This window comes from Epinephelus fuscoguttatus, linkage group LG22, assembly GCF_011397635.1.
Source record: "Epinephelus fuscoguttatus linkage group LG22, E.fuscoguttatus.final_Chr_v1".
NCBI lineage: Eukaryota > Metazoa > Chordata > Actinopteri > Perciformes > Serranidae > Epinephelus > Epinephelus fuscoguttatus.
Window position 1 is genome coordinate 20,007,263 of NC_064773.1, and position 25,019 is coordinate 20,032,281.

Genomic DNA, 25,019 nt, shown 5'->3' on the forward strand with positions numbered 1-25,019 from the left:
TCATACCATTCCAGCAATAAGAGGGTTGTCTGTGGCGATCTTTTGTTTCGGCTCAGAAAGCATTGACTGTAAGCTCGAATCTCTTTGTTACCATCTCAGCAACCAGTATTTGTGAGACCTTTTTGAGTGCATTGTTGGAGGAAGTGGATTTCAACTTTGTTTGTAACCATGTGTTTAATTCAGCCATGTTGATTTATCACTATTAAGCATTTAGCTGTCATGCTGTGAACCACTTAATATATACTGTGAAAATAATCCTCCAGTGGTATCTCTTGGTTTCCTTTTTGGTCTATTCTCTAAATTGTCTTAACTGTGATTTCACCATGCTGATAGCGATAATGCTAAAGATGCTAATGCTACAGTGCTAATGGTAAAAATGCTAATGCTAGCTTATTTTCATGCTAATTATGCTAAGCTAACCATGCCTGTGCAGATGCCTTCCCTTTGTATAGACCTTTCAGTAATTACAATATATTTTTTGTTATTTCAGTGTCACTCCTTGTTCACAAAGTTGAGTTGGCAATAATTAAAGGAGCTTGAATGCTGCATCCTGACTCTGATGTCTCTGTGAATTGGAGTTTGGCTTGCTGTCAAATTATGGTTGCTACATCTTAAGGAGGACAGTATATTGCCAATTGATAAACTTAAACATTACTTTGCAGTAATTCATTGATTAATTATGGCTGCAATTACAGCTGTAGTAATAAGATAAGCCACATAGCTTTAGAAAGGGAAGAAAAACACGAGAGAGCAGCTAAGTGTTACACCTACTTAAACAAGTACGAAAATCAAGATTTTGTATTTTTCCAAATATGTCAAATTTAACTGTAGTACAGTGATCCACGGGCGGCATGGTGGTGTGGTGGTTAGCACTCTCGCCTCACAGCAAGAGGGTTGCCGGTTCCGACTACCCGCCAGCTGATGATTCTCAGTAATTAGATTTCATTACTGGTGGATTGTTTCAGCCATAAAAGTATTACAAAGTATTGCTGGAGGCAGAAATTAGTTAGAACTCAGTGGGTGGACCCAAGACACCGCTTTTTATTAACATAAAAGTTCCGTCTTGGCACCGGAAATGATAATAATCTAAACTCAAGGTGCTAGCTCTTTAATGAGCTTTAAACTCTGTCACAGTATCTAATACACTGAAAACAAAAAAGCTAGTGACAGTGAGTTTTAACAAACATTTTCCAACTTCAAGAATGAGCTTTTAAGCCAGAGTACTCTAAGAGAAACACATCAACTCATCTTTGGCTGTGTATTTGACAATGTCATATATCATGAGATCACAAGTTCATAAAGAATAGCATTAAATGTGGAAGGATTATTAGAAATAACAACAGTAACATTTTGTTGGAGCTGTACATTTTGTCTCGCTAGTCTTTGGCCCCACATATTAAACAATTTGAGAAAAGATTTTTTGATTAAACAGTACAAATTTTGCAGTATGTGTTGTCCAAGTGGCAACATTTGGAGCTGAATAATGATACCAACACAAAAGTGCCACAAACTGTAATTCATTGAATGGCCACTAGAGGCTGGTGTTAAAAGTTAAAACTTTTAAATTCAATTTATTATTTAGAATTTTTGTTGAGGGGCGGCACGGTGGTGTGGTGGTTAGCACTCTCGCCTCACAGCAAGAGGGTTGCCGGTTCGATCGTTCGGGAGCCCTTCTGTGCGGAGTTTGCATGTTCTCCCCGTGTCAGCGTGGGTTCTCTCCGGGCACTCCAGCTTCCTCCCACAGTCCAAAGACATGCAGATTGGGGACTAGGTTAATTGGTAACTCTAAATTGTCCATAGGTGTGAATGTCAGCGTGAATGGTTGTCTGTCTCTATGTGTCAGCCCTGCGATAGTCTGGCGACCTGTCCAGGGTGTACCCTGCCTCTCGCCCGATGTCAGCTGGGATAGGCTCCAGCCCCCCCGTGACCCTCAAGAGGATGAAGCGGTTAGAAGATGAATGAATGAATGAACAGTGATCCACTGCTTGTATGGATCAAAAAGCTGACAGAATCATTCCTATACTAATGCTGTTTAAATAATTGACTTAAAAAGTCGTCAGCTTACAGTGTTCATTTTGGGTCTTTTTATACACAACATATGGAAAAACAGTTTAAAACAACAGTAATTCTACTGTTATTTTTACTTTAATCCTGTGATACATGGCCTCGCAGTAACCCCGTCTGTTTCCAGCTGGCTACCTGAGTCTGCTGATGCGTGCACATTGAAATCATGACGGGGAAGTAAAAGAAAGTCGTTTTCTCCAAATGGAAAAGGCAGTCTCTTCAAAGCTTATGGCTGCTAGTCATGGAAACAAAAAAACAAATGTGCATCGGGAAAGGACCTGTGGTTGAAGCCACCCTCATGAAGTGGATTGATAATCAGAGCTCCCAGGGTCACGGAAAAGTCATGGGATTTCACAGTCATGTTTTCCAGGACTGGTAGAGTCTTGGAAATAGTCAAATCCTTGAAAGTTTTTTAAAAAAACAAGTCAGCGAATTTTGTTGTGTGTGATGAAAGTAATTGTAACAATAATTTTCCGGGGATAATCTTCCACTTAATGTAACTCAAGGGCAAGTTTATTTTCTATAGCCTTTGACATAACGTAGCTCCAACATGTGTCGATACGTACATCTGTTCATTTTCTCCCAACATTCTTTCTCTCCCTCCACGTATGCTGGCGAGATGGAATTATGTTTGAATAGAGTGTGAATCTGATATTGTTTGAATAAGAAAAAAATAATGTTGTGACAGTGTGATTTAAAGCCAGTTCAGACCAAAGATTCGCAACAAGATGAGTTGCAATAGGCAACTACTTGCATTGCGTCGTTCTGTTGAGCTCAGACAGCCAGTTCAAACCACTGCAGCTCTGCAACCTTCTAACACTGTTTCGTCTCGTCGCGAATCTTTGGTCTGACCTGGGATTAACACGTTGGGTCATGAATCCCAAAGTTTCCATACCTATGCTATGCCCCACTACTACTTGTACTTCTGATTGTACTACATTTTTGAGATGGAGCAATGTTCATTTTACACATTGTTAATGATTATGGAAATTAAATTATGGGTCCTTGAAAAGTAATGGAAAAGTTTTTAAATTTTGTCCATAAACGTGTGGGAACCCTGGGTAATTCTTGGTAATGTAATGAAACAACAGAGAGAATTCATTACAATAATCAAAAGGTACATAGTTATCAATGTTACCCGGACAGACGTCATCACCATAAGCGCTTTCCTCTATACACAAATAGTCCTCAACACACAGCCATGTGACATGAGTCAGAGAGAGAATAAAGTATACTTTTTGTTCTCTGAATACTTTCTTACCTTTCTCTCATACAAGGAAATGCCATTATCAGTGGTTCAGGAGATGTAAAGAAGGACCATGTTCTTTCTTCTGTAACTTTGCTACCAGGGTGAGAATGGACTGAGAGGCGTTATTTGTCATTGTCAGGCTGAGTGCCCTGTTCCGTGTCTGACGGTCAAACCTGTCTTGCCAAAGTTTTTTTTTTCTGTGTTTTATATCTCTTCTTTTCTCTCTTTTACCCCTCTGAAGTTTTTGTTGTTTCACCCCAATTTTTCTTTTCCTACCAGTTGACGTCCTTTCATCTTTTTTTTTCCAACCTCTCCCTCAGCTGAACTCTACCTACTCTCTTTTACTTTGTTCTCTTTCTGTTATTGTCTGTCACTGCCTGATTGTTTACAGTCCAGACCTTTTCATGCTGCACATGTTGCACAGCGCCAGGACACAGGAGGCTGCAGCTGGACAGCCTAATTGTGACTTAAATTCAAAATGGCTCCCCTCTTAACACTTTCTCTTCTTCTTCTTCCCTCAGGTTTAGAAAAAGTTGGTCGTGATTCCAGTTACGAACAAGAGGGGAAGGTTCAGTTTGTGATGGATGCGGTGTACGCCATGGCCCACGCTCTGCACCGCATGCACCGGGAGCTCTGCTACGGATACCCAGGCCTCTGCCCGCGCATGGCCAACAACATCGATGGCAAAGAGCTGCTCAGCCACATTCGTGCCGTCAGCTTCAATGGTGAGTCATACCCTGTGGACACGTGCAAACACTCACGCCTACTCACAGTCACACGGCAACATCTTTCAAACTAAAATTCACTCTGCAACATCCAACATCCATCCTTATATCCATCTGACCTTATAAATCTTCACATCAGCCAAGCCATAGTCGAAATAGTTTTACATTTGAAAATGTTATGGGCGGCATAGTGGTGCAGTGGTTGGCATTGTTGCCTCACAACAAAAGGGTTCCTGGTTCAAACCTGGGGTGGGGGAGCCCTTCTGTGTGGAGTTTTCATGTTCCTCCCATGCCAGCGTGGGTTTTCTCAGGGTACTTCCTCCCAGAGTCCAAAGACATGCAGGTTAACTGGTGACTCTAAATTGTCCGTAGGTGTGAATGTGAGTGTGATTGGTTGTCTGTCTCTATGTGTCAGCCCTGTGATAGTCTGGTGACCTGTCCAGGGTGTACCCTGCCTCTTGCCCAGTGTCAGCTGGGATAGGCTTTAGCCCCCCTGCGACCCCCAACAGGATAAGCGGTTATGGAAGATGGATGGATGGATGAATGAATGAATGTGTAATGAAGAATACAACAAAATATTGAACAATGAAGCTGTAAAATGCTGAGTCATTCCTTCAGAACAACAGCTATAAAGGACAAATTAGAGCCTTCAAGTGCTTGGACACAGTACAGTGGTCCTGTAGTGTTTATCCACCCTGACTTGACCAATCCAGCTCATCCTTAAACAATGCAAAGCCCAGCTCCACTTTTAATTTGTCTAATCCTTATCAGAAAGACATGTCGTGGCGTTTCACCTTCAAAATTAAGTTAATCCCGCTGCTTTCCCTAAACACATTATCTGCTTATATTTTGCTCATGTGGTCTTGTATCACTTTGAACCTGCAGTGCTCGATTTTTAATTTCCCCTCTCTCACTACTACTTCCTCGGCCGCTGACAAATTTAAGTGGGTGAAAAACATTTACTAATTTCCTCCTAAATAATATCAGACACCTCATTTGAATATTTTCTTATTAATCGATTTCCCCCCCGATGCACCGGTACCTGCTTTTCTGTCCGTCTTTTCATTTCCTGCGTTTCTCTGTGGGGTATTGTGTGGAATACATATGGGTTAGAGAGTAGGAAAGCAAGGGAGTCTTATTGTGAGATTACAGAAACGCTTGTCTGATTTAGTTTTAGAGGCAAGATTGAAATTGCATGAATGTGTCTGTGCGGGAATGTCTGCAAAATGTGTCAGTGTTTTGTTGTTTCCTGCGCTATCTCCGTCTGTCATCGCTAGAAGTGTCGAAAACCAATTCACAGGCGGGCACTGATTGCTGTTTCATACTGCAACAGCAGGTTTGTGCTCAGGTGTGTTTCCCTGTTATTGCTGGCCTGAAGGTAGAGAAATCATCCCATAACCACAAGGTCACAGACTTTATACGCCAATGAATCACCGAACCCTCCTCACTTACTGAAAGTTGCCCTACACAAAATGTGCCCCAACTTTCTCTGGCAGTGTTTTGAGAGAACATAAAAAATGAGATTAGATGGAAGCTACAATGATATGGGAATAACAGTTTGATGTTGGAGTTATCAGACAGGCATCTGCCATTACAAATGTTTCATATGCCCGTAACACCCTCAGATAGCTCTACAGAAGGTTCCAGATAAAAACATCACCTACATTATAGACCTGACTCGTATTGTAATGCATGTACAGTAGCGGCTTGCGTTTTTCAAGGTCTGTCAATCACATGTCCACAAATCTCAGATTTATACCGATGTATAATTTACTGATCAAAGACGTGAAAGTCTTAAAAAATAACTGAAGCATGAATGAATAATGGCATTTTTTACACGTGACTCCCCTGTAGTATTTTCTGAGAATAAAGAAAGAATATGATGGTAAGGGGGCATGAATGAGACATGAATGCATCACATTTTCAGCCCATTTAAATCAAGCAAATCAAAATTACTAGAATCTGAAAAACTAGAGAGGTGCACCCAGTACAGTGCAGATTCTAGGGGCGGGGCTGAGTCCTCAGCAGACTTAGCCTTAGCCTGGATTCAATTCTAACCTGAGGCCCTGCATGTTGTCCCATGTCTCTCTTTACCCCCATTGTCTGCCAGTGTCCAAGCTGTACTATCAAACTAAAAGCAGTTAAAAAAAGAAAAACTTAAGAACAGGGAGTGCACGCCAAGCTGTGTGCCCGGTGTGTATGCATATGACAATAGTGGAATGAAGGGGAGACAATACACAGGTCAGATTAGCAACGTATGACCAGAGTAGACAGGCTACATGGGGACAGAACCCTGGACACAATGTCCGATAAAACCTCTCCCTCTCCCATTTCAAACAAAGAATTAAATGTCACTCATTTGTCCCTCCCAGCTCCCTTATTGTCAAGATGGCGGTAAAGATTAAAAAACAGGGATTTATTCATCTTATATTGTGCCTAACTTTAGTGGATCATAACATGTATCCATTAATGAATTTAAGGGCATCATAAAGAATGTGGTGAGAGAGACACGTGCTTGTTTTTCTCAAGAGGCCACTAAGTTTGAATAGTTGTTGTTTTATTGTGAATTTCTGTATTATATGTTGTATTTGTTGCATTTTAAATGTGTTTTGACTGGCTGCTACCTTGGCCAGGTCTCTCTTGTAAAAGAGATTTTCAATCTCAATGGGACTTCCTGGTTAAATAAAGGTTAAATAGAATATCAGGTATGGAATTACTCTGCAGATGCTCAGGTCCAAAATGAGATGGAACTTTTCCATGGATGTCAGATTTTGAACCACACCACAGGCCATAATGTGCCTTCAATAGATGGTAAAGCTTGTTTCTGGTCCTCGGGGATTGCAGCAAATGGCTTTTGCTATGTGCCATTGTTGATCACTTGCAGCCCCTGACAGGTGAGTAAGAGGAGTCAGGAGTCAGCAGTTAGTGATTGTATGAAACAATCAGTAAATAGGGTGAGATAGAGCTAAAATTGTGAAGTACTGCAACCGCAAGAGGTTCTTTAGCACATTTGTGCACAAAAACTGTTAGGCTGATGGGTCTAGTAGTTTGGGAGATTAGCTGTGGACAGACACAAACACACACAACCAAATGCGTTATCTTCTCCAGTCTTATACCTGGCAGAGATAAAAGTTCAGGATTTGGGTCTTTGAGCATTAATACAAAAGATACAAGAATGAAGAGAAGGAAGCACTGGATTTGTGCAGCACCAGGCATTGAATTAAACGTAAAGTAGTCAGAGTGTGATGCTTCATCCCACCAATACGTACGTGTTATATTCCCATATTACTTTAGCTCATGTCCACCTAAAAATGCACAGCTGCACCCTGATGCACTGACACTGGTTCATACCAGTGGAACGGCAGGTAACAGTATATCTCTGAATCCTCTGTTTTCCTCTACTGTACCAGCATGTTTTTAAATCACATATACATGTATAGCTCCCTACTGGGTCTTTTCCCATTGAGTCATTTGTTTCTCTTGGATTTCTGATAACACTAGAAAGAAAAAAAAAATGTACGCATGTCCCCAGCCTTGAATTATTGTTCTTCCAGCTCCCAAAAACTAGTTTTGTTTATGCGGTGAGTTCGTTTGTTTGCATTGCGATAAAACACAGAGGTGAAATAAAACTGATAAAATCTACAAAGAGCAAAGTTTGCCGCCGAAAAACAGTAGGGGTTTTTAATACCTTCATAATTCAAGTTTTTCCACTACAGAGCTTTGACATAATGATTTACAGTAAATTGTAAAAAGAAACCTAGGTGGCAAATTTAGGCTCTAAAACGGCTCAGGTCATTAACAACCCTGTACAGTATTGGCACTGTATGTCATTTTCTAACGGCAGTTGTCAAAGTTCAGGGATAATATCTTCTATGGTCTTCTAAGGAAACCTAAACTTTTGGGACTTTTCTCCATGTCTTTGTTCTTTAATGTTTAAAAGGCCTCTCTGCGGTTTTTGTCTTGGTGGCAGAAGAAAAGTGAAGAGGTTTGTGGGGTGAATCTTTGTTGCAGTTACTCGTATCTGTGTTGTTACCATTGTCAGCAGCCAGCAAGATTTAAAGCTTTTGAGCCGGCTACAGTATATTTGTGAGTTCCAATTAAAAGTACTTTTGTTATTGATCTGTTTAGGGCCAACATGACATTGATAACACTTAAGAAAAGGTAAAGGATGGAGATAGCTCTATCTCTGGTTGTGTGTTTGTGGCAAATAAAAGCAGAGTAGGAGAATAAGTTAAAGTTGCTGGAGCGTGGATTCACTTTCTCTCTGCTTTTTCTGGATACGTACCAATTCTCCTTACTAGCAGCTGCATGAAGAGGACAAGACAGAGTGAGAGTGAGAGGGAGGGGATAATTTCAAGTCGTTAGGGCAGTGATTGTTCTCCTGTTGGACCTGCACCAAGACAGCTTCACTTACAAAGTGAAGCCTAACAGGCAAGAGTGACAGAGACGGAAAAAGAGGTGCAGAAGATGAGGAGACAAGGACATTTAGGAAGTAATTAGGAAGAGTTCAACCCTTTGATTTTGAGGTGGACTTCCCCTCAAACGAGATTGGTATCCCCAAGCTATCCTCCTCATCATGTAATATGGTGTTCGCTGGCGATGCTAATTATGTAAAGTTAAAGTTATTAATTGTGAAAAAAGGATCCCTCACAGTTCTGGTGGCCTCCTGATTATAAAGGTTTAATCCCCCATGACAATGAGATAAATCTCATTCAGCATTCAGTAATATATACAGACAGTGTTGGATGCAAATGCAGCTTTTTTGCCTCATACAGCTAGAAAACTCCACAAAACAAAATATGCAATGGAAAAAACACATTTGAATATTTATAATAATTTAGCATATTCCCGCTGTTAGAAATATTGAAATTATATCTCTTCATACAGTCAGTTTTCTAAATAATACCTCACCTTAAACTTCCCTATTTGAATTACTCCAGAAGCACCGCATGTAGAGACACAAGCAAACTAAGACTGGTGCATTGCAGAGCAAGATAAACAATAAGAAAACGAACCCTGGAGCAGCAATGACACACCGCGCTGTCCAGCTTTTGTTTGCCGGTGAGTTTATTGGCTTATCCGAGCAAACACACACACATTACTGCACATAAAAAGCACCCAGAAACGAATGCACAAACATACCAAGGCCATTATGAGTAATGGAATCCAAAAGTAAAACAAAACAGCGTTGTTGTTGTTTGAAAAACTTTATTTCACTTCTTTAACAAAATGATCTTGGGTCAAGGTCTTCTTTGAGCTTTTTCTAAAGCGTACACCTGCTTTATTTTAATGATGTTAAATGCGTGATTCATCAGATAAGTTATATCAGAGTATCACATTGTTCAGACATTGTCTTTTAGTGAGGATAAAGTCTCTGAAAGTCTGTGAAAGTCAAACCCTGTTGATCACGATGTGAGTCAGCACTTCTGGGAGGTTTGGAGAACCAAAATGAGCACAGCAGTTTAGAAATTTGGAACAGAGCGCTGCTTTTTTACTGTTTCTTAACATCAATGTACATCAAAAATGTCATCACTACAAGTGCAAATGAAACCCACTGACATGACAGAGGGGTCCCCAGCCCCAGGACAAAAGGACAAATAAATCAAACGAGCATAAATACTCTCTGGTCAGACTACTGCTTCCAGCATGGGTCCAATTAAACAGATACCTACGTGCTTGGCAGCTGAGCTTCAGACCAAGAGAGTAACCACCAACACCATGCCTCCTAAACCCCAGGATAAGTTCCAACAGTCTGCATTGTTCATCTGGAAGGGGGGAAAACAGGTAGCAAGCCTCTTGCCTTCCAATTCAAGCCTGCTAGTGGAGCCAGGGACTGGGAAATGTGCACTGACTTGGGCCAGCGTCTCATAGTTCCACCCGAGATAGCAGCATCCAACTTACGACCAGACCTGGTCCTCTGGTCGAAGTTCTGTCAGAGTGCTTTCCTCATAGAACTAACTGTCCCTAGGGAGGATGCCACAGAGGAGGCATTTGAACACAAGAGATTGTAGCTACACTGACCTCGCAACTGAAGCAGAGGCTTAGTCGCTACATCCACCACTAGGCTCCTGAAGGAAATCGGGATTAATGGGCAGGCCCAGAGGAAAGTGGTCAAGGATCTGACCAGTAGAGCTAAGAGGTGCAGTCATTAGCTATGGCTGAAGAGAAAGCATCCCGCCTGGCCCCCGAGGTGACCACAGAGGAGCCAACCTTCTGACACACACCCAGGCCTGATCAGCCTGTGGTGGGCCTCCCTTAATTGAGTGTGTCTTGTGATAAAGGCTGAATCACCCAGTGATTTAGAGGTGCGCACCTGATGATGTGTTGGAGGGTGGCTCTGCCAGGTGGTCACAACCGAAACACCTATGCTCCTGCACGAAACATGCTGAAACTCCAGGGATTGTAAAACCAAGTCCGAACTGATGAATCTGAAAACAATTAAAGCAAACAAGAAACAATAAAACAAATACTTGAAAAGTAAAGGAACTTGTCACTTGACTGGTGAGGGAGTAAGCGCAGCTCCCTCACATTGTCCTCATCAAGGATTGACACTAAAGAGACAAAGAGCTTTAGTCAACAGACCGTAACATCATGCTGCAGTGGGCAGAGCAATCAGCAATCAAACTACATGAAAAGATGAAAAGATGTGATGCTCTCTGTTGATTCAGGGTCTGTATGATTAAAAATAACCTTCAAATGGCAGTACGGCATCCTTGACCCAAAAGTCTAAATGCTTAGTAAGTTTTAGAGTTGTTATTTCACAAACTTAGCTAAAGGTAATCTGAATGAGTTTTCCAAAACTTTCAAAAAAGTCCAGAAAAATAACATAATCGATATAACCAAAAGCTCAGGGAGCCAAAATGGAACTAATTAGAAAATAAAATGAAATCCTAAAAGTAAAGTAAAAGTCATTTGATAAAGTGGAACTTAAAAAAACAAACTGATACACACACTAAACAAAACAATTTCAACAACGTGTGTGTGTTGTTGATTACGAGTTGTGTTTGTTTGCTAGAATTTACTCTCCTTGAATGGTAGTCTGGTTCAGATGCTGTTCTTGTCGGACCAACACACACACGTTGTGGTCGCCCACACAGATTAACTCGGCCTATTCACACTCCCCTGGCTTTGTTGGTTGTAAGTACATCCCAGAGTGGCTTTTCAGATAGAGCCGTTGCTAATGTTTCTTGCTCCATCACTCTTTCTCCTCTCCTGTTGCCACACTGTCCTTTCCTTGTTTCTTTCTCTCTGTGTCATGTCTCTGTCCTTCACTTGTCTCCTACCTTTTCTGCCTCATTCTCACCATTGTCTCCTTTTCACCATCCCTCTCTGTGTCTCCTTAGCTTTCTGTGCTCACTTTCTCTCTCCTACCACTCCCACTCCCGAAAGGCATTGACTCATCATTTCATTTCTTAAGCCTTTTTTTTCCTGTTTCTTTTTAAAGATAAGGACAAATCAGAACAAATTTTGATTTTAGATTTGTGATAAGAACTTAAACTCAACCCAAATTTCTCATAGGAATCTTAAAAACAAGTTACACAGACCTCCCTAATGGAGACTTCATCGTCTCATTTTGTGGTTTATGAACTTGTAGCAGAGTTTTAACACAAGGAGTCTTTGAGTCTTTTTTACTCTAAAATAACTTGTATTTTATATCCTATAGGCTACATTTAAATGTGCCCAATATCAGACTCTACAAAAACAAAGATGTTGCACGCCACACACGGCATGATGTTGTAGTGATGTAAACACGGAGGCCATCTGTGTCAGTGTTTACGCTGTCATTCATAAGTTGATGTGCAGTGGAAGCCAGTGAATTCATGAACAAATGATAACAAGGATAATGAGAAAGACTTATTCTTGCGAATAAAGGATTTTTAACCATGATCAGAGTGCCTTGGATGCCTTTTTAGACTGCCGGCCCACACCATGTACCTCTACACTGAGTAAGCTGGGACAGTCATTACTTTATATTCCTAGTTGACTGTTTGCCTTCCTCTTGAAGAGCACCTGATTTTTTACAATTACTGTACATACACCCAGTGTTTTGACTTAGTGCAGCACTTGGCTTTGGCTTTTTGAAGAGCAATGGCTGCGTCTTCTGTACGGAGGTGTCTGTAGAAGCAGAGTCAGAGCCAGGAGTGGTGGGATCGTGATGTGAATGTCTCCACTGAAACAGTTTCATTTAAACATTTTGGGATGTCAAAGGCTACTTTTAGCTACATCGCAGTTATCTTCCAGGTTTCATTGACAGAGTGACTCCCGCCAACACACAGTTATGACGAATGTCGTTTTGGAGTGACGTTGAAGTTGGAAATGGAAATGAAAAATCAGATTTGAGCCAGTTTTGCACGAGGACTGTCTTAGAGTAGTTAAGTGTTGTATGGACTCCCTGCTTGGATATGGCAGTGTTTACATTATGTTTTGTCATCATGTCACGATTTGGTAATTTGACAGTCTTTAGTTTAAGCTCCCCTTAAATACAAGTAAATAAAATTAATGGTCCAGATACAATTTAATGGTCCAGATCTAACTGAACAAAGATCACCTCTTAAGCTCTGTTTCCACCAAGCAGTACGGTACAGTACAGTTCAGATCCTTGCGCTTTTTTTCTGTTTCCACTGTGAAAAGCTGTGGATGGTACCAATGGCATCATTCAGTACCATCCCCATTTTTGATGAAGATGAAGTCTTGGCCCATATGTTTGCACCAGATCTCTCAAAGTTTATCGTTATTAGACCGATAGCCATAGATTCTGTGATTGGGTAACCAAAGTCAAAAAGAGAAAGCAAAAATGGTGACTGTGTTTGTCTTTCACACAAGTGTGGGTGTTTGTCATGCAAGAAAACTCTGTGTGAGCGCATCACTGCTAGGTTATATCTCCTGCCGGGAGACAAGATGGACATCACCATGGGAACCAACTTGCACTAATTAGAGCGGCTTGACTTTGAGGAGTTGAACTTTACACCTGCCTGTACAACCTTGGGGAGGGAGAGAGAGGTAGGAGATGATGAAGCTCACTGGCTCATAATGACCTCAGAGAGACGGAGACAGAGGAAGGCAGCACTAGAGGAGTAACTTGCTTGAAGATGATGAACTTGACCAGTCATTAATGATATTGAAAAGAAGGAGTGAAGGAGACAGGGGGTTATGGGAGTGGGGAGTCTATCTGGGTGTAATAACCTTGGGGGGAGATAGAGGGAAGAACATATGGAGAAGAGAGGACGGCAAAGTGGAGGTGGAAGGAGGGGAGAGAATGAGAGGACATAGATGGAGAAAAAAGATGGACAGCTGGTGAGGAAAATGTGAAAGCTTATTGGCAGGAGAGACAAACCAAGTGCAAAAGACAATGAGGGAGGGTGTGTTGGGGGTTGAGAGATAAAAGCAAGATGAACTTTGCTCGGCTAATAACAGCTTAGGATGGAAGGAAACAGATGAAACGAGTCATCTACAATGTCTCCATTTGGCAAGGAAAGGGAACTGTCATACAGTAAAATGGAGCCATGCAGTACATGAGGACTGGCTGCATAAAAAGAGAGAGAGGGAGAGGGTGGCTGACTGGGATATATCAGACTATACTAGGGCTTTGTAACCTTGAGAAGCAAGAAACTGGGAGAAAACAATGAAAAAGGTGAATTTTATCTTTCATAGGGTATGGCATTAGAAAGAAAGAGATGGGAGAGACAGACAGACTCTTGAGTTATCATATCCTTCCTGAGAGAAAGATAGCAGAGGAGACAGGCAAATAGAGAAAGAGATGGTGAAGCAGTAGGCGTAGGAACTTAGAAATGCTTAACTTTCCTGGGTCAGGGCAACCTTGGGAAGGAGACGATGGAGAGAGAAAGAATGTCAGTTTAAACCGAGAAGGGAGAAGCCTGATGGATGATTCATGACGTTTTAAAACTTGTTTTTCTTGCAGTTGTCATGTCATAAACATTGCACAACAATGACTGATGTCATTTCACTTGCCGATGTTGCTCCAAAGCCAACCTTGTGTTGCTGCCAGAGCTCTTTTCGTACTTACTTTCTGTTTGGTATAGCCACCACACAATGCCAGTGTGTAGTAGCCTGGTATGACCATCCTGATAACGTGAGCTCATCAGCTTGGTGCAGCCCAAACACTTGTGGACGAGGGTTGTTGCCTTGGCAGACAAACTCCTTCAGCCACTCAGCATGACAAAACACTGGGGAAAATCTTCGTCATCACTAGCAAAGCCAGTTGACAAAACAAGCTTTTGCCAAATCCAGTCAGAAGAACGGTGAAAATGTCTTTTCCTCCGATAAAGTCTACACATTCGTACTCTTGTTCTTGTTAAACTGTTGTTATTGACTCTATGTCGGCCTCCATTTTATGTCATCAATTACAATGCAGTCCCTGATTGGATGCTTATGCTGTCAACTATGATGTATATCCCTGATTGGCCCCAATTTCTGGAAAGTGTTTGGGGCGGTACCTCATCCAGACTGACAGAGAGTGAAACAGAATGTTGAGGTCGAGCTCACGTCATTAGGACGGTCTTACCGGCCTACGTGGTGAGTGTGCAGGTGTGAAATAAGGGTCTCAGTACACAGTAAAATCAGCAGTGTTAATTCAACACTAAAAGAGGTAATTTTAACACTGAGTCAGTGAACATATGGTCCTAATCTACAGAGTGTAAAAGTTACACTGAACATAGTGTTGAATTTTCAGAGTTAATTTAACTCTGTTAAGAGTCAATATTTTACACTACACTACACTAGGGAGTGTTAATCAAATTTTACACTACGAGGAAAGTAACACCAAGAGTGTCATTTACATTTAACACTGAGTTTTTCAGTGTTGATCAGAATTTCCTCCTATCGGTCTACTCTTCATGAGTGTTAAAACCACTTAACACTAAGTTTGCAAGTAGTAGTAGTACTCCCAACACAGTGTTGATTCTTAATTGACTCCTGCAAGTGTAACATATAATTTACTCATGAATTTACTACCTTTAAATGTTTATCCAACATGTTGATATTAAATAAACTGATTTTCAATAAAATGAAATATTTAATACATTTAGCAATTTCTAATTTACCATGCCCAGGAAGAAAAACAAACCACTGTATCCATGTCTTGATAACAATTTATTTAAAAATTAAAATAGAAAAAAATTACCTCCAGAATTTAGATCAAAACAAGTTTTCTGTAGGTTTTTTGAAGCAAGTAAATGAGCTTTCTCACCACATGCCACATAATAAAACAAAAATTCACTTTCTCTTTAGAAGATCATTTAAAAAAAAATAAAATCTTCTCAAAAGACATGGTATATTTAAAGTTTGAAAATCTTAACCACTTCTCTCTACAGTAAAAACATGTTAAAAGTGCCATTTCAGAGGATTAACTTTAGCCATCTTCAACCTTGAGAAAACTTTGCCATCATCTGAAACAACTATTCAAATTCTTAAAAATCTTATCAAGTGCAAGATCTGATTTTTTTCCCCAAGTGGAGAGACATGGAATATTTGGCCTCTTTTGAAGATTTTACAACCTGCTACCTCAATATATTGAGCTGCTGCTAAAGAACACCAGTCAAGTGCCACAAAATAAAATTCAGTCAACAATAGGTTGTAATTTAAATACTACTGGTAAAATGGATGCAAAAATATTCCATCTGTAACAATGTGTTTTAATTCCAAATTGGAGTGGAGGTAGATTTATTTTTATTTGTAAATTTACTTCTAATCTCTATAATATTTCAATTTGTCGCTGATTAGTTTACCTTTTATTCCACCAAGTGTTTTCTATACTTTAAAGAAGGACTTAACTGATTTTCAACTTTATGTCAATCCATGTTATCTATAAATCAGCACAGCTCTCCTTTAAGAGAAGTGACAGTCCTTGTAGAATTCAACTTTATAAGATCTTGGTTGTAATTGATCAGTATGACACCAGATGATAGAAAATTGTCTTTAGGTGGGATAAAAACACATTTTTTAACCATTGCTAACAGTGACAAATGTACCTTTTATTAGTGGGAAAATACATGGAAGCAGGATTACTTCAGCCAGATAACTGTTAACTTTTGATTTTGATGAATGACTGACACCAATTTTTTTTTAGATGTTTAGAATCAAATATAAAATTTGGGTTATAGACATTCACTTTCACACACAACAACCAAATTACTCTGTTATATTGCTCCATCTCATCCTGCTACCATTTCCACTAAAGAAAATATTTACAAACACAACATCTTAAAATTTGAGTTCAGCTCTACTCAACAAATCTATACAGATCCATGTGAAAAATTGTCAACACTGCTTTAACTCTAGAAACACCCATCAATGCTGCATTAGATGGCAATATGGAACTATAAAAAGGGAGGAATTTGTTGGTCCATACGCCATTTGCACATCCATTGGTTTGAAATAGAGCAACTGCTGAACATCAAACACCTTAAGTGCCTGGAAAGGCCTAAGCAAAACTTTAAATGCATGGTAATGTTCATCAAAACAAATGGTTTCTGTTCCTGAACCTATAAGTGTAACTTGCTCATCTTTCACAATAATATTCTTGATCTTACAAAAAACTGGTATCTCATCAGCTACCTCAACACATACTATTAAGCCAGGGCGATATTCAGTGCCATGTTGCTTTACCCACTTCACTGACATTACATTAGAAGATACTGCAGTATTCAGCTTTGTCGCAATCTCAGGACCTTCTTTGAATTCACTAAGCTGCACCATCTTTCCTGGACCAATAGTTAATCTGTACTGGCTAAAAGATTCCCAATGCAAGGCCATGTATCTTTGGTGCTTTTTGGCCAATGTCTTCGTGATATTTTTGAAACTCTTCAGTTGGGTCTTGAAAAAGTTATGCTTTGCCTCGTATCGCATAGACCACATGTGGAGAATTGGTCCAATATTCCTTATGCATCGAGGATAATGGGTCATGAAATGATGCTTCGGCAAGAGATTTCGAGCAGGAAACAAACGCTTAAAAAGCTGATGATGCTCAACAATAATGTGTTTCAGGAAGACAGTCATACCATCCGTTAGAACTGGGGAAAAAACAATATTGACAATCTGCAAAAGCAAAATTAAAAGATGCCAGCATTCATCGTCACTGGGCACTAGATCACCAAATATCAATGGCATGTTGCGCAATAAACACCAAGACTGTATCGCATTCAGGCCCAAATCATTACTTCCATCACCTAACTTAACTGTAGGGGGGCGATTTCTTCTTTCACAGTAGCCATAATTAAATGACTGTATTCTACCAGCTAGCTGTTTGGCAGTTATAAAGTTCTCCTGCATATATTCCAATACAAGTTTTACCTCAAACTGTGCAACTCCTTCTAAAATGTCGTGCATGATATCAACAGAAAAATTCTCAGCTGTGTTGAAATATTGCAGAGAGTTCAATAAACATGAACGTTTGACACCATATACATGAGGTAGTTGTGGGGTGGTTTGTATAGTGTGGCAATGTTCTGCATGAATATCTTTTGTTCGCAATATCACACTCTCCTCATCTTCACAGAATACAGTTTGAAAATCACTTTTCTCTATGAGACAAAAACGACAACAATTCCTAGCACTGAACGACTCTACAAACCCAAACAGTCCATGTATCCCAAGATTATCCCCAGTGACTTGCACAACACTACCATGAACTGGATTTCTGGACAAGGGATCTTTAAAACCATCAGTTTCAAGTACTTTGAGGTCACTGACAATTGGCTCAAGTATGGCATCAAAGCCATAGGTTTTAATGTCCTGAGCATGAAAAAGGGCACATAAATGTATATTGGCTAAAGATGAATTAAACTTTGGTGGAAAATTTCTCAGTGTGAAGTATATAGCTCCCAATTTATGTATACCTCTTTTGGATCCTAAAGGATTAGCAGTCTCAAATTCATCAAAAAATAATTGAATTTGCAATGCATTCTTTTCTTTAGCAAATAGAGGATGTCTCTTCATGTAAGACCCGTCTTTAATATCAAAATATACACTATCCCTGGGGGTATGGCTAGATGTAAACATATCTTGGAGGTTTGGATTTGTGAGAATAGACTGCAATGTTTCTAGAATTGGAACATAGGAAAATTTGTCTGTTACAACCACCTGATCATAAGTTCCAGTAGTTCTGTTTCTTCTACTTTCAAATCTGACACCAAGGACTTTTCTACAGGTTCAACAGTTCTCCATTTCTGTTCAAAATATGCTGTTTTTGATTCTGAATTCAAGCAAGTAAAAGGATTTTCAAGTTTTTCAAAACTTTGTTCAATTTTATCTTTAATACTAGTATCCTGAGAAGATAAACATTTCAACGCAGCATCTTTTGCTTGACTCTGTAAATCCAGTACTACTTCTTCCATGGATGATATAAAATTATTTAAAGTAGCCTGGGCAACACCAGCAACTTGAAGCTGTGCAATAGCAGAGGCACACATATTACGAGTGCTTGTGTTGACTAGTGGCTGGACTTGAGAGCTACAGGTTGGTTCCTCAAAATCTTGTGATTGAGAATTATCAACAAAATCTTCTCTGTCTACATTATTATCAGTTTTGTCTTCATGCTCAATTTGCTCAGCATGTTTGGTGTTGAAATGTTTCCTGAAGCCTGAAAAGGTACCAAAAACTTGACAGCATCCTGCCTGAGCACATTTCAAGCGAAGTGATTTACCAGCACAGAAACCATGAATCAATCGTATGTGCCTTACAAGCATGTTAGTAGTCACAAAATGAGTCTGGCAAACAAAACAAGTCACCCCCATGTTTTCAAAATACACTGGATTAATTGAGTAAGGTCAGTCACAGCAGCCTAAAAACAAACAGAAACAGAACAATACCATTGCATTGATAGATAAGGGGCAAGCATGTTGCCCACCGTGTATGTCAATGTATGCATTAGTGAAGCAGCCTAGCCCTAAGCTCTGCAACATGTGGGCTCTCCTGGACTTTGCCAATATCTATGTTGTACACAGTTGTCTGTACAAAGGTGTACATGTTGTAGAGTGCCTGACTGTACATGGTACCAAATACATAGTGTGCCTTGAAGAGTTCATCGAACGCTCCAAGAGAACTGGTTGACTGGCATGGTATAACCTGCTTGTCCAGAATGATGAAGAACGAATGAATGGTGCTCCTCTTCATCCCAACGGCAAGTAGATAGGGTAGAGCGGTGCTGCTGATGGCATCAACGTGTTCCTAGATGCTTGTTCCACTCTGAGGATAAGAGAACGAAATAAAATTTAAACAATGAAATTCAAATCTTAAAATGGGTTGATGGCGTTTTATATAAAGATCATTTATGGTGTGTCTAAGACTGAGTTTCACCAATTTTGCATTAGTTTCACACAGAATTGATTTTTTTACACAGGAGACACTACAAATGTGGGAAAAATATTTACCTTTGCTTCCACTCTTGTTGTCTCAAAAGGAATGTAACACTTTTGACATTGGTATAACCTACAATACAAACCTTCTTGAACACGATAAAATGCTTCTCAGCCTGGGATGCAGACACCTTCCCTGGTCTTTTCCGGCTTTGAGCTGAAGGAGGAATCAGGTGGAGGGGGAGGATAATCGAAGAAAGATCACTGTCCCATCCTGTACACAGAAGCAAAACAACTTAATATTATATAATGACACTATAATTCCAACTTAAACACCATTCTTTTAAAACTAAATCTAAACCAAGAAAAAGCATTAGAATTTAAACTAAATCAAGTCAAAGCCCAAGAGGAAGTAAATCTGACTACCAGAAGAAAGTGCATCATCATCTATATCCTCTTCATCTGCCCTTGCTTCAGCACAATAGATCAGTTCTTCAAGGTCACTTGAGGAAGGGAGTGCCTTACTCTGCTGGATGACTTTCTGCTTGAACATTGTTGGCCACCTAGATAGAGAAATACTGTTTTAGTCCAAAACGGTGAAAATCAAACACCAATGGCAAACAAAATCAGGTAAATGTATCAGTGATGAGTGTAATAAAATTCTCAGTACCTCCAATATTATGTAATCATTTCCATGCCAACATGGTAACAAATTGTAAAGAAATTACATTACATAAACACTGCAACATCCTGGAATAACCAAACATGCATTAAGTTTAGACGTGATAACACAAATGACAGTGCAACAAAATGCACTAAATGCAACAAACTAGGTTTAGACTAACCTCTCCAGAAACCTGGCAGCTGTACCCTCTCCAAACAGCAGAACAAAGTCTTGCTCAATCTGCAACAAGAAATGATAAACCAAAAAACATCAGCTAAGCAAACTACATTGAGGTGTATGTTTCAGGATGTGCTGTGTTGGGAGAGTCCAGAAAAAAAATTAGGTGTAGTTGTTGTCCAGGTATTTTCAAACAATAATAGCACACAAAAGTCCTATTTTCTATTAAATTGTATTTGCCCTGTAGCCTGCAAATTGTATAGCAGTATTACATCTATAAAGATAAAGGTGCAAGTGCAATTTACTTCCCATTCAGCTTCAAAAATAGTATTACAACACACTTCAGAAATTACTATGCCTATATATTATGTAATACAGAGGGATCTGAGTGTGAAAAATGTATTCTTTGCGTAACCTTCTTAAGCATGCATGTTTGACTTCCTGATGACACCAAGTGATTTAAAATGGCTCAACATTTTAACCTAATTCTAAATCACAAAACAGCAGCCTTTCATGCTCCAAATGATTAAGTCATGCTCATACAAAAATCTCTATGTACTACAATGTAAAATCTCTATGTTTGATTTTGATATTAATTGGAGTTGAATGGGAGGTAAACAACATCCAAACTGTAGAGAGAATCAGGCACAACATCACCAGGAAATGGTGAGGATAGTTTACCAAATATGTAGGGTAGTAGAGACAGTTACACATTTAGTTATATCATTGCAAAAGTGTTTTATTTTTGTAAAATGAATTGTCATTACCAGGCCTTTGATGTCTTTGAAGCGTGGAAATTCAGTCAAGACGTCCGTGGATTTCTCTTCATCAAGGACCATACTGGTACGATACTGGAATGTCAGCTTCATCTTATGCTTGATAGCGGCTTCATCAGAAGAATGCTTCAAGAAAGATATGGCCTCCCTGCATTGGTCCTCACTCAGGGTCATCTCGGGACTGAATGAGACTTCTCTTCTGGCTGTCGGCCCTCCACCAGTCAGCTGACATGATGACCCTCTCCTCTCTGTTGAAGCACTCTTCCTTTGGATAGTTTTGAGTCTCCATGCCAAGTAACCACTGCCACTCTCAGCATCATAGAAATGTTCCTTTAAAATTAAAAGAGGCTCATTTGATATGAAAATGATAGCAGCTGGATAAAATGTAAAAAAAAAAAAAAAACAGTATGCATGTCTACAGTGAAATCAATTATGTGATCAAATTTGAAATGATAAAGTATGTAGTCAAATTTAAGTTGGGATTTAAGTTGGGCATCCCTTTTCCTTTATATTTTTTAGTTTGGCCGGAAGTGGAAATAATCTGCCTTCAACTGTCTAATGACTGGAACACAGGAGGACTTACATATCCATTTTTGGAATATGGATCTTTCAGGTTTGGGAACAAGGACACTATGCCTTGAGCATACTTCTCTCTCACACGTCGTGGTGGTGCCGTCCTGAAGAGAGCAAATTGAATAGATCTGTTAACTGCAATACCTACGAGTTTTAAAGCTATGAAAATTAAGAAAATGCACCTAATATAGTATATTTGTTTTCTCCACAAACACAGACGAAAAACATCTGCTGAAAGAAAGACATCTAATTACCCATGAGTTTCAGTCATGTCTGCAGCAAGGATGTTAATCATCTGTCGCCGTGAGGAATCAGTCAGACCTTTAGTTCGGCTGTACTCCTTGAGTATGCGGTCTCCACCAGGTTTCGTTGTCAGTGCACATTCAACCAACTGTGAAAGGACAGAATTGAAGACAAGTCCATATTCAGTAAATATTAAAACAAAATTGATAGCAAATAACCTACAAAATAAATAATGTATAGAGCAACTCCCACAGAACACTGTCACAATAAATAAATAACTTTACAAATCAACTCACAAATTTGGCATCTTTCTCCGACTTTGATCGTTTTCTGGAAGGGCAGTAATCCTCATCGATGAAGACTGTATCATCAGAGCTGCAGGCTGAAATTTCCAGAGCTGAATTGCTTACATCAAGCAGTGGTGGACCGCAGATGAAGATGTATCCTGAGAAGAGCTGGACAAAGTTTTTCCTGGGAACCTAAGTGTAGTTCAGAGACAGAGAGAGGACAGGAAAAAAGAAAGAAATGAACAGCTACAATTTCTCATCTTAGGTAACGGAGTCTGAGTCAACATTCTGTGGGTGATGATTAAAGAAATGAGAATTAAGACAGAACCAATTTACCACTGTCAAATGTGATAGTGAATACACCAGCATTGGGGTGTTGCACGACTTCTTCAAAGACATCTGCATCCACCTCAGTTCCCGTCTCATCATAAACTCTGATGCCTTCACTCACAGGTGGGATGGAAAATTTCATGAAAGCTTAGGAAAAAGCAGACAGACACTCCATATGAAATGGCAAGTTTAACAAAGTGAGAGATTATTTTCCATTTTCAAGACAATGTCCTGCATCTCCAAAAGTCATGGACTGACACACTTTCAGTTTGATTTTACTATGGTGTCTGACTGCTGGCTTACCAGAGTTCAAGAATTCTTCCAGGCTGGGTTGACTGATCTTGACATATTTCTGTTCGTTATCAATTTTTGTTTTAATCAACATGGTGATATCTGTAAAAATAGAAAAACTCAATCCATATATTGAGCTTTACTACAAAGCTACTCTGGCAGCAACAATAGCTCCTGCTAGCACATGATATGGTATAATCACAGTGGTGGATGTGGGTTTTAAAAAGAAAAGAAAACAAAACACCAGAATCATCAAAATTAGGCTATTTTTAAATGTAAAGACACTGGACAGTGTGATGTATCTGTGTGCAAGCAGAAACGATTCTGACCAGGCAATCAATATATCAGTTGACATTTCAGTTTTAAAGAATACAATGCAGAAAAAGATGCTGTAGGAGATTGATTATTGTTACATTTCAAGTGATGATGAAGGTTTTAGTGCACTGCTGTTATTTTAGACAGTAAAAAAATATTTTTAATCTGTAAAATATCCTGCCTCCATTAAATATCTTTGTTGCAAAGTTTTGATGACCACAATTGAGGGATAACTGCAAAAAACAGACTATATCACTCAATATATCAGTATTGGAATTCTTCATTCCTGTTGGCCTCTGCCTCCCAAATTACACATCGGTGGGACTAATGTTCACATTATTTTATCTAAAATGTTACTTACCATCATCAGACCTCAGTGAATAATGGACAAATCTGAAAAACAAAACAGAGAAATAAATTAATTCCATGCAATAATAATAATAATAATAATAATGAAATAATTTTAATATTTGATCATTAATGAATAGATGAAGTATTTCATCATTTAGGTCCACATAAAATAAAAAAATAAAGTTCACCTTCTTTGGTTAAAAAAAAAAAAAATCCTGTCTATTTATCAGGCTGCACAAATGCACAGGACTAGTCAACCCGCCTCTTACCAGAATATGCATGAATAAAATATTAAATGGCAGAAGGGCAATACATGTATCTAAATGTAACACAGGTAATTATTTTCCTCTAAAATCTACTGAAGAAAGTATGAGATATGTCATATTAAAACTACTGACAAAATAACTGACCCAAGTGACTTTAATACATCAAACACATTACTACCCGCTTCTGCTCCGTTCTACACTCAAAACACTAATAACTAGCTTATTAATTAGTTTAATTTAACTTATTTTAAATAAGCACTAGTGAGAAACTTTGCATGCCATCTCTTTCTTATCATTTAACACTCTGGAGTTTGTAAGACATCAGAGCCCTGACCCAGACACCACAACATGTTTCAGAAGTAACAGTGTTGCTAATTAAAGAACCGGAATGTCAAAGTTTATAAATTGTGCGGTCGTTAAAACCAAGGACACATTTAATACAGAGTTTTCATCAGAAACAGAACAGGATTTGACAAAAAAACAAGTTGCCTTGCCTTGATATTAGTCAGACAACCCTTAACTTCAGTTTAACTATATTAATGCCCAGCAAACATTTAGAGGGGTTATGAAACTAAGTCAACAGTATCTGTTAGGCTAACGTTACTCTGAAAACCCCACGTGATTATACGAGCTAAAATAAAGTAATCCGATTACACGCAGTAACTAACTCATTTTACCTCAATATATTAACACCACCTTAGCTTTACATTACCCAGTGTTTATCCTTGCAGATTCTCCCGCGCACACATAACGTTAGCCAGGCTAACCAGTCAAGCTCATGGTCAAGCTAACGAGAGCTAGTTTAGCCGAGTCCTCACACATGTCGCTGTCTGACCTGAATTGACTTCATGAAGACTCTACACAATTACCCATCACGCTGGCAACGTTATCTAGTTAAAAGTTGACTTACACGTTGCCGACCGTATCTAGTTCCAGGTTTGCTATTTAGCTGGTGGTAGCGTTAGCTAATTTGCACGATGCTTCTGGCACATTCACTGCTAAGGGAGTCACCACCTCGTCACATTAGCCATTCATAAATCAGTGTTTTAAGACACACAGCGGCCTGAATGTGTGGTCAATATCAATATAACGTTATACTAAAATGCTGCTTCTGTTGCAATGCAAAGTAATTGGTTTAATAAGTAAATTAAAACACACTTACCGCAGACCGTTGACAACTACAAAATGGCGTCTTTGAAAATCCTGAGACAAGAGGAGGTGGGCGGAGCCTTCCAGAGTACTTTCAACACCATATCTTTTAACTACGAAAATTTTCACCAACACTAGAGGGCGTATTACTCCATCTGTTGTTGTTGTAACTCTGCCAGAGTCCATGAACCTTGACACTGGATATTTAACACTGGGGAATTTACTGTGTATAGCATCTCAGATACAAT

At 39.4% G+C, this 25,019-nt stretch overlaps 1 protein-coding gene across 5 annotated transcripts in view; it reads left to right on the forward strand.

Annotated features, from left to right (window-relative positions):
* The window catches only part of grm8a (glutamate receptor, metabotropic 8a), a 337,827-nt gene that overhangs the window by 252,080 nt on the left and 60,728 nt on the right, over positions 1 to 25,019 (forward strand). For all 5 annotated transcript variants that reach the window (XM_049566773.1, XM_049566771.1, XM_049566775.1 and 2 more), the window contains one exon: positions 3,835 to 4,038. In XM_049566773.1, the coding sequence (XP_049422730.1) occupies positions 3,835 to 4,038 (204 nt within the window). The remainder of the gene's footprint in view (positions 1 to 3,834; positions 4,039 to 25,019) is intronic.